Source organism: Sminthopsis crassicaudata, chromosome 5, assembly GCF_048593235.1.
Source record: "Sminthopsis crassicaudata isolate SCR6 chromosome 5, ASM4859323v1, whole genome shotgun sequence".
NCBI lineage: Eukaryota > Metazoa > Chordata > Mammalia > Dasyuromorphia > Dasyuridae > Sminthopsis > Sminthopsis crassicaudata.
Window position 1 is genome coordinate 128,037,142 of NC_133621.1, and position 11,303 is coordinate 128,048,444.

Consider the following 11,303-nt stretch of genomic DNA (forward strand, 5'->3'; position numbering starts at 1 on the left):
ACATTTAAAAATATAGCCTTTGTATAATTGTTCTGGTTTTTTAAAGAATTATTTAAAACAAATATATATGTATAACTACAAACACACACACACACACACACACACACACACAATCTTTTTTAAAGTATCCCAGAGAAATCTTTTGCAAAGCAATCTCATGGAATATGAAAAACTATGAATAATTTAGTTTCTTAGTTCATATTTGTATAAACATTTTCTTAATCTAAGTATATAGTCTTAAGAAGCATTGTATATCTATGGCATCTTTCTCCCACCTCATAATATGGGCCCATTTCTAAGGACCTTCCAGCCCTGACATAGTAATGTCAGTCAACATTGTTTGGCAGATGTTTATATTTTTTAAAGACCCTGCTAAAGTGCTTGCAAAAATGTAGCAATAAATTAGTAAAGATGAAAGGATTTAGCTTTACGGGTCTATATCTTGTAAGCATCTGGGTGATATCGATAAGTTGGAAAATATGAAGATTAGTTAACAAATATATCTTTCTTCTGAAGCATTTAATTAATATGTTCATTTTAAAAACAGATTGCTTTCCAATTTTTAAGGAAAGTATACCATGTGAAAATCTTCTTATTAACTCTCAATTATCATTTCACTTCCCTTTTACTGACACAGACATTATGTTCATTCTTTCCCTTTCAGAATTAGCTTAACTTCACTACTTTTCCTTCCTTTTACCAACTCTCTTTTCTATAAAATATACAAATGTGTTCTTACTTCTTCAGTTCCTTGATCAACAATCTGTTTCTCCCTTCTCTGCAGACAGATCGGTGAAAAGGTGGGCAGTCAATATTATTTAATGTTCTTTTGGGCTCTCTCTTTGTAACTTGAACCACATAATAGTCTAATACTTGATTTTAAAAAATCCTCTATATTAATATATTTTTTGTTATCATAGTTTATTCCAATGATGCAAAGCTGATAGAAAGTAAAATGTAGTTTACACAATCAGAGGTTTAGGAAGAAGGGATTTACTTGTGTTAAAGCAATGTGTCTCTCTCTCTCTCTCTATATATATATATAAATATATTTACAATGGAGTAATAATTTCTCCAGTTAAAAATCTTTTTCTTTCCTTTTTAATGTTTGTTTATTTAAAATTTAAATACAAAATTAGAAAAAAACAGAAAAAGAAAAAAAAAAAAGCATTGTTGTGTTCCCAATAAAACATCAGGAAGGCTTCAAAATATATGTAACAATAAATTTTCATTTCAAGAAAACACATTTAATAATAGAAGACTGTATTCATAACCTTCTTTTCTTTGCTTCCTTTTTCTTTTATTTTCTGCTGTGTACATTTTATTTTATAATTTTTTTATCCTTTTCCTACCACCTACCAGGCTGTAGTTAAGCACAGATATATATGTGTATGTGTATAAATATATGCACACACATATATATGTATATGTACATATATACATGTACACCTACATATATATTCACATATATGTACATATACCTCTAAAACAATATTTTTATGGCTGACATATAATATAGATTGTGCTCTTTTAAAATTCTGACTTAGAGTTCAGTGATGACTAATTCTACTTTATTTTTTCCAATAAATTCTACTCATTATTAGTATTATATTTGTGTATATTTCTTATTTCCATCCCTAACTCTTACTTTTTTCCTACCATTTGACTTGCCTTGCTGTTACTTAGCTTCACAGTGCTACTCTTCCCCAACCACCATGGATCCCCTCCTTTTCTCCCCTAAACCTTTATCTTCCTCTTTATCTACCTCATCTCATGCCTATTAATCGACAAATCTTATTAATCTACACATCTGCTCCCATCATTTAAACATCCTCCTGTACCCCACCTTATCCCTATTCCCTCCCATTTATTTTTTAATAGATTTTGGAAAATCTTGGAAATTATTCTTGGTGTGTGTGTGTTTGTGTGTGTGTATTCCCTCTTCTACCCATTCCAGATGTGAATAGTCCCTCCTTCCTCATCTAATTTCTATGTATTGATTCTTGCTACTGTACTTCTTTCCTATAGCATAATTACTGTTTTCAATCTTTTCCTAGATAATTTTGGCTTTTTAGAATCACATAATACTCAGCTCTACCCAAATCTTTTTCTTTTTTTTTTTTTTTTTGGATTACATAATTACTGATGTCAGTCTTAGACATCTGATTTAAATTTTCACATATAAAACATAAAAAAAAAAATTTGTCCTTATTTAAATCACTTAATTAATCTTTGACATTGGCTTTTATGTTAAATTTTCTATTGAGTTCAGGTTTGTTTGAGACAAAATCATGAAAATGTGACAGTTCCTTGAATGTCCATTTTATTTTTCATTCAACACTATATTTAATTTTGCCTTAGTTCTTTTTTTAATAGAATATTTATTTTCCCTATTTTAAAAATTTAATATTTTACTTTTCCCAGTTACATATAAAATGATTTTATACATTTAAACTTTGAGTTCCAGATTTTCTTCCTCCCTCCTCCACTGAGAAGATTCATGTGAACTTATAGAAAACATTTCCATAAAAAGTTATGTTGTGGGAAAAATATATATAGATTTCCCCTTAACCTTCAAAAACAAACAAACAAACCAATCCTCAAGAAAATTTGAAGTTAAAAAGAATAAAATACAATGTTCTTTCTCTGGATAGAGACAGAATTTTTTTTATCATAATGCCTTCAGAATAGTCTTGGATTATTGTATTGCTAAGAATAGCAAAGTCATTCACAGCTGATCATCTCATAACATTGCTACTTTGTTATTTATTTTTTCTTATTTATTTTGTTTTTTTTTAGATATTCATTCTCTCATTGGTTTTTTTATGCAAAATAAGGGGAAAAAAGATATAAAAGGAAAATAAACAAAATAGAACATTGCCAGGTGCCAGCAGAACTTTAGAAAGGATCCAATTGCATAACAATAAATGTTCATTTCAAGAAAGCATATATAATAATAGAAGAAATTATATTCATGAGTGTACATTTTTTGTTTCTTGTATGTTGTTTTTTCTGGATCTGATTGAAAGTCCTGGAAATCTGCAGGTTCATTGAATGTTCTTTTTTCTTTTTTTTCTCAATCAACAGTATAGACAATTATGTTGGTTGTGATATTTTTGACCAAAGGCCTAATTTTTTTGATTGCCAATATAAATGATTCCAGGACCTACGGTCTTCTATTGTGGCTGCTAAGTCATATATAATTTTTTTTTTTCTATTTCTACTTTCTATCACTTCAGAATAATATATATATTTTTTGGATTCTTGCATTATTTTGTCAAGGTTCTATTTTTGGTTAAAGCTTTCAGTTAGTCCAATTATTGTATTTTCTCCTCTTGATTGTTCTCCATCTGTTGTTTTTATGTTTCACATTCTAGTCTATTTTTTTTCTTATTATTTATATGTTTTGTTATTTTTTGGTCTTTTGCAACTTTACTGGCTTCCTCTTGCTCTAATTTTCAAATATTTTTTTCTTCTTTAAGACTGGATCTACTTTTATAGTTTAACCAACTATACCTTTTTTTCATAATCTTGTTTTTCTTGGATGGTCTTTATTTACCTTATTTTCTCTCTTCCTTCATATCTCTCATTTGATTTTTTAAAATATATTTTTTGAGTTCTATAATTCTTTTTGAGATACTCTTTGGGGTAGAAGCATTTTTTTTATGTCACCCTCTAAAGATGAACCTCAATCTTGCCTACTCCCACATTCATTTTGTATGGTTGAGGTCTTTCTTCTTTGATTTTTTGTTTTATTTTGTAATGAAAGTGTTAGAGCTCTCCCCTGCAACCTAGAACCCCAAACCTCCCCTCTTCCTTCAAGTGCTTGCAGTCAGCAGTATCCCTACCCCCCCTGCTTCTACTCACCGAGTGTGCTGGTTCCTTTTCCCCAGGGCCCCCGGAATCGGTAGCACAGCCGGGAATGGCTTTTCTAATCAACAGAGATTCCCTCAGTGTTCCCAGACTTGGACTTCCAACTCTGGAGATGAAAATTTCTATGGTTTCTGCTGAGGCTCCAACCAAACCCAGAAAGCCCCAAGACTCCCCATGTGGTGTTTCTGTGGAGCTAGCCTAGAAATATATGTACTTTAAACTGGTTAATTCCTCCTAGGGTCTGTAGTCAAGATTGAGTTGTACCCGGAGGACCCCTGTTCTGCCCCAAATCATCTTGATTTTTCACGAGTCTTTGTTCACCCTGAGGTATAAATTTGTTTTGTTTTAATGGGAGAAATCTGGAGAGCTTGAAATTTAGCGATGTGCTCAGACATCTTCCCAAAATTATCCTCACAGAGAAATTTAGTGACTTGCCCAGAATCACAGAATTAGGAAATATCTCAATCATCAATAAATAAAATATCTTAATCCAGATCTTTCAGCATCTTATTATCTCTGATGTCTTGCTGCCTCCCCTGAAACCTCAACTGGGCTTCCTAAATAAGCTTTCTTGTAATCTTGTTTCTCTTTTTCACATTTGAATGAGTCCTCCTCAGTGTGTTGAAAATGAATCTATCTTCCAAACCAAGTTACCCTCCATTTCTCTCAGCTTCAGCAGGAACCATTCAGTGTAATCTGGTTAAAAGTCACTTCGTGGCTCTTTTGATCACCTTGTTGAGATGCCTCTTTTTAACTTGACCTTGATTGTCAACATTTCCCACAAAAATTTAATAATATATTTCAATATTTCTCATGTTTTGTCACTTGGAAGCAGCAACCAAATATTTCTCCTCTTTTAATAACTGATTTCATTTCTTGTGATTTTTTTTTTTTTTTTTTTGTACTTCTAACTCTTCAGAAAGACAACATTCAGGAAAGACAGAGAGATTCTATGTCATGTTTAAATCTTTTGTCCTCTTTTATTTCTCATACATGAGCTATGTTTTCCAGCTTACTTCCTAGAGTCCTCTTCTATTCTCATCTTCATTTTGAAGTCACTAAGCATCAAAATTAGTTCTGACTTGGTTGAGAAACTCTTTCTCATAGATTTTCTCTCCTTCAATCTCTTCAGCTATAATTGTCTTCATGATAGCTTATTATAAACATTATGATAGGAGGTGATCAGATATCATGGGAAACAATACTTCTTGTTGCTTTTGGCTTTATGTAGCAAAACCAACTATGATCCATCTTTCTAAGCCATCCTTTATTTTAAATAAAACTTTGTTTTGTCTTCTCATTTATTTCAGGGACGTCAATATGGCTATTATTGATTTCTTCCAGTAGCATGGCACATTACCAACAATTAAGTTAATGTTATAAAAATGACTAAAAACTATGATTTTAAAAACTATTCCCCCTTTTTTGGAGGAAGGATACCATTAAGGGGGACTAAAATAATTAGGTTAATTCATGAAATAAAGAAAAATTATTTTAGTCCCCCTTTAATGAATAAGAATTCATTATCATCTGTCAGTACTCAAAAGTTCTGGAAAAAGTCCTCATGACCTGGTCATTTTTTTTTTTTTGGCATTCATTTATTTAAAAAACAAACAAAACATTAAGTACCTCTTCTATAGTAGATACTGTTCTTGTACTTGGAAGAAAAGTCTCAACTATGAAAAGACTTTGAGTTCCATTATTGTTTTGTAAAAAAAGTTAATATAATTAATTAATTAATATAAATCTCAGTAAATACAAAGCATATACAAGTACTTGCAAAATAATTTGATTGTACAGGGAGGGGCCAATCAATTAAGCCTATCAAGATGGGATTACATTCAGACATGGAATTATTTTTATTTTTTTATTTTTTTTTCCTGAGGCTGGGGTTAAGTGACTTGCCCAGGATCACACAGCTAGGAAGTCTTAAGTGTCTGAGATCAAATTTGAACTCGGGTCCTCCTGAATTCAGGGCTGGTGCTCTTATCCACTGCGCCACCTAGCTGCCACCTAGCTGCCCCCTGGACATAGAATTATAAAAGCCTAGAGACAGGAGGTGGAATATCTTTTATAAGGAAGAACAGGCCAATTTGCTTAGAACTTAGAGTATATGAAAGAAATTAATTTTATTTAGTATCTTGAGTTTAACTACAGTTTTCCCTTCTCTGTCAGAACTTTCCCCATTGCAGCTTCCATATATTGTGGGTTGACATAAGAAATGGGAATTTGGGGGGAATAATACCTATATAGAAGGGATAATACTTCATATTTATTTTCTTTATAGTATATATATACTTTGTTGTTTTCCTATTAGAATATAAACTCATATAGCAGGCATTAAGTGCTTAATTAGTTTACTACATACTAAGTACTATGGGCTTAGCTTACTATGTTAGTAGGGATCATTTAGATTTTTTTTTTTAATTTAAATCCCTATGCCCTAGCATAGTGCTTGTACACAGTAAATTCTATTGATGTTCTTATCTGTAAAATGAGAAAGTAGGACTAGCTGACTTTTAAATTTACTTCCAGCTCTATTACCACATGCTGATGCTGGATAAATTTCTTACTGTATTCTTTTCAAATGTAGGCATAATAATGCCTTTAAAAGAAATAATCATTTCACATCCATTTTTATAATTACTTTGTAGTCATATTATAGAGATCTCTGTAAGCTAAGAATGTTTTACATTTTGAAATAATCTTCAGAAAATCTTGTCGTGATGACTATATGAATTGTCAGATATGTCTGTGAGAGTCTTAAAGAAACTAGAAAAGAGTCCATTGATTAGTCCATTCTGCCATCTGTGATTTATTTAAAGAACTATGATTTTATAAGGTAGTAGTTTCTAGAAAATTTGTCAATTTATCAATTTATCTTTTTTAGAAATTTAACTTTTTAGAATATTTCATCTTAGCACACATATTTTGAAGCTTTTAAGGTTTGTTAAGAAAAAAATATTAACAGCAGCTTTTCTAATAACAGAGCTTGAGTTAGTGGAAAAAATCAGAATCAGATCAAAAAAGTTATAGAATCTCAAAGGATTCTAACTTCCCCTAATAGATAGAGCCAGCTGTATCTCCCTTTTTTATACCTTCCCCTTTCTTGCATGTTTCCATTATCCTGATTGAAGAACATCATGTTAGTGCTCATGTTAGTGCTAGCCACCTACACAGCTGTACTATTAGATACCAAAACATTTCTGGCCTGGACCTTATTCTTTATTCTAATAATAGCTAAAAATAATAGCACTATTGTTGTTGTTGTTGTTAGAATAACAACTATTTTTAGCTAACAATCACAGAGCAATTTAAAGTTTACAAAATGTTTTAAGGATATTACCTCACTTGATTGTCACAAAAATCCTATGAAAATAATTGTATAAAACATGTGAGACCAAGCAAGGATCAGAAGCATTAAATGGTTTGCCCATGACTACTGTCTAGAATTTCAACTAGAACAGATATAGATGTAGATACAATATGACTATAGATACATAAAGATGGTGAGCAAGAAGAGCCTAAAGTTCAAAGTTGATTTTCTTTTTCAAGAAAAATATAATTAGGGTAAAATGTGCTTAAAGTGAAAAAAAAAAAGGGGGGGGGGAAATTTGCTTAGAGTAGAAGAACTAGGTTACTATGCTAACAAAGTTCATGCATCTTTTTGTATGATAAATTCTTGAATTTATTGATAATAGCATTACTTTGTTAGATCTCAGCTTCTATAAAGGGTCTCATACCTGAATGTGGGTGTTGCAAAATTATGATTTTATTTAATTTTTTTGCTGAGGCAATTGGGGTTAAGCCCAAGGTCACACAGCTAGGAATTGAGGCCAAATTTGAACTCAGGTCCTCCTAATTTCAGGGCTGGTGCTCTATCCACTGTGCCACCTAGCTGCCCCAAAAATTATGGTAATAAACCAGTAAATGTTTGATTTGTATAAATTTTATATACTATACACTTGGGGGTCACATAAAAATTATTCAGACAAAAAGATTGTGAGTGGGAAAAGTTTAAGAAGTTCTACATTAGATCAATATATTTTCTATGAAATGATTAAGTCAAACTAAGCTTATATCTAAAGTTTATTAAGTTCTTCAAGTATCTGAAATTTTTAAAAATATTTTTTTTGAGTTCTATGTATTATCTGTAGTTCCTTATTTCTCATTTACTTCATTGTTCTAAGTAGTTTTTTAAAATATTATTTCAGATGCGGAAGGAGTTGGACAAAACTATAAACAGGGAACTTGATGAAGGTATGTCCAAATTGTTCACAAATAAAATGTCATAATTTGATGCTATCCCTGATTTTTAAAATAAGCTTGAAAACTCCCAGAAAATGCTGTTTCAATGCTCGCTCTCTCTCTTCTCTTCACCACTTGTATACTTGTAACCATGTAGTCTTTTATGTAGGCATTCCTTATTTTCCAAATATGAGATATATCTCAAATGTGGTATCAGTGGGCATATTCATACTCTCTTTAGGACCATAGCTTCAAAATCAGAATAGAGGTCCAACTTGATTCTATCTGATGAATAAGGTTCTTGTTATATTTGACCAAAAAAAATGAGAGAAGTTACAGCTCAATGGAAGTGTGGTTCAAATTTTCCCTCAAATAGGCAAATAAAAGAATTGGCATGATTAGTTTCATTGTGAGCCCCAAAGCAATAATAAAGATAATTAAATAGTAAATATAGTTCAACAGGAACATAAGAAAAGAAACCATCATAAACATAATTATAATTACCAATATACCAACTTCTACTATAAAAGGAAGAAATAAAAACATATGAATAATTTGATGAGTTGCCTCAAAATCAGTTCATTCCTTAAATAGTGGCTGACATTTATATAACACTTTAAACTTTGCAAAACATTTTGCATTATTTGATTTGAACTTCAGAACAACCTAGTATAGTAGGTAACTTCCAGGCAACTTGATACATATTATCCATGAGACTATGGGCAAGTCCCGTCACTTTAAAGTACTTGGGAAATGCTTTAAGATTCAATTGGACCAAAGACCATTTTCATAATTCTTTGTGTGTGTGTGTGTATGTGTGTATTTATATAAATTGATTTTTTTCTTCCCTTTTTCCTCCAGGTAATGCTGAACTTGAACCTAGAACTTGCTTGGCTTCTCCCATGGGAGCTATTTATCAGTCCCCAAGAATGCATCTGAATCGGGATCCAGTTTCCAGAGCAACTCAGGAATACTTAGAGGTTTTAAGGAAAAATTACATGTTTTAAATAAAGAAAATAATGTACACTTATGAAATAAGCTGTGAGAAATAATTTTTTTAGACCCCTACTCTATTCCAATTAATATTAATTTGTTAGAATCATGTTAAAGTTTTGTATATAAGGCCCAAGAGTGGTGACCTATAGATTTTGAATTCATTTGCTTGATCCTATAAAATTAACTAGAGGCCCTCCATCTTTGTTTTCCTTGTCATGATAACCAAGCTCTGCATGGTAGAGATAACTACATGGAAAATCCCCAAAATATTCTTGTACTTCCAGATTATATCACTTGTCCAATAGGAGCAGGTGACCATTTTAGAACCACTTAGGTCACCCACCTTATGATAAATTTTACCATTTCCTCCTGCCAAATCTAAGAGAAGAAGCCTGTCCAGCTCATGTAGAGATATTTCTTACTTGACCCAACTCGTGATCTGCTGGTGTGTCATATGTCAGTCTGTGGAATTATTCTGTGCTCTTGAATGACTGGATATCTAACCCTACAAATACAGAGCCTTGTAAGGAAGAGGCATCTCAGATCTTGAGGAAGCTCTGAGATCCCACTTTTCATTAGAGGGAACCATGGACCCTTTAATAGAGTGCCATTGCTCAGAACTCTGCCTCAGTCTCTTTTATTGTAAGTGGGATAATTTTGATTCCCACAATGATGGTGACTCTGGTGGGATAACTATGTAGATCCCGGACCCAAAAAGAAAAGTCACAATGGCTGGTGCTTTACCAGTGGCTTTACACAGTTTTACCCTGTGGATACCAGTCATGGGAGGTTGGAATCTCTCACTATCTGTACTCAAATTCGCTGAGCCTGAGGTCTCTTCAAGATTAATGACTCTGCCTTGATTAACCCTAAATTAATTTTCTTTAAGAAGGGTCCCTGAATGGGGACCATTTGAATTTGTGACTATCTAAATTTATAAGTCCCAAAGCTCTATATGTATAAAATATATATATATATATATATATATATATATATATATATATATATATATATATATATATATATATATATATATATATATATAATTTTAACTTTTTAAAACACAGACTATTGGTTATTTTTCTCCGCTTTTGTCACTTTTCATCCAAGGAGATTCAGCAGTAGAATTCCTAGTTCCTCACTTTCAGCCATGTAGCCACTTAGCTAATTTCAAAACTTTCTGTTGGCAGGAAGATTTCCCCACCCCCAACCTTTTGATTCTTTTAACAAGGAATAATTAAATCATTCTTGTCATCAAAGAACTCTCTTAAATTGAGGGGAAATTTTCAGCAGCTTACAGCATGTCAAAGAACTTATCCAAAAATCAGTTCCTTGTAGAGATTTAGAGGAGAATCTATTCCATTGCTCTTATGACACCTTGACAAAGCAATAATTTGAAATAAAACCAACAGCCTTAGGGAGAGAGATTCTCCAGCACAAGAACATGTGACCATGCTGGGAACAATCCTAGCCTCTTCTGACCTAAGAAGGCGGCTAATTTAATTTTACAGAAGGGAAAGGCAATCAAGATCTAATTTTTTAGGAAGTTTTAAGGGAAAGTAGGTATACATTTTGCTGAATGTTTCCTCATTAAAAACAAAACAAAACAAAACAAAAAACCTTTAGACACTAGTTAACTGGTCTTAGATTAAGCCCAGAAAGTAAGAATTACAAATATTGGAGAATATGCCAAAACAAAACTCTGAATTTTATAATATTAGCTGTAGGAAAGATGCCCATGTAGGTAGGTCTCAGGTGGATAGGAAATTGCACCCCCTTGCTTCATGTTCAAGGGAGGTAATCTCCAATGCCTTTAATTGAGAACTTCTCTGAAGAAAAACCCAATAAAACAGTTACAAGGGATTCTAATGCAATTTTCTTATGGGAAGTTCTTCTGAAGAAGTGTCACTTCTGATTGGAGATGCCCTCAGGAGAAACGGGGTCAGACATAAAGTTGAAAATAAATCCTACCAGATCCTAATTAGGACAAGGTTAGACTCCATGTCAGGTAAATGATTAAAGAGTTATTAAACTGTGTAAAGTTTGATTTGAGAATACGAAAAATTTAGAAGATTGTTTTGGCCAAAGCATGGAACTTTTAATGAGAGAATTATGGAATCAGCTTAGAACAAATAAACTATTAATATTACTAAATTCTTCTCAGTTTTTCTTCTTGTAACTATACT

At 32.1% G+C, this 11,303-nt stretch overlaps 1 protein-coding gene across 1 annotated transcript in view; it reads left to right on the plus strand.

Annotated features, from left to right (window-relative positions):
- The window catches only part of LOC141543252 (ankyrin repeat domain-containing protein 26-like), a 98,324-nt gene extending 89,168 nt beyond the window's left edge, over positions 1-9,156 (plus strand). Inside the window, exons 27-28 of the mRNA XM_074268192.1 lie at positions 8,088-8,133; positions 8,983-9,156. Of these exons, the coding sequence (XP_074124293.1) occupies positions 8,088-8,133; positions 8,983-9,128 (192 nt within the window). The 3' untranslated portion in view covers positions 9,129-9,156. The remainder of the gene's footprint in view (positions 1-8,087; positions 8,134-8,982) is intronic.
- Positions 9,157-11,303: the final 2,147 nt, after the last annotated feature.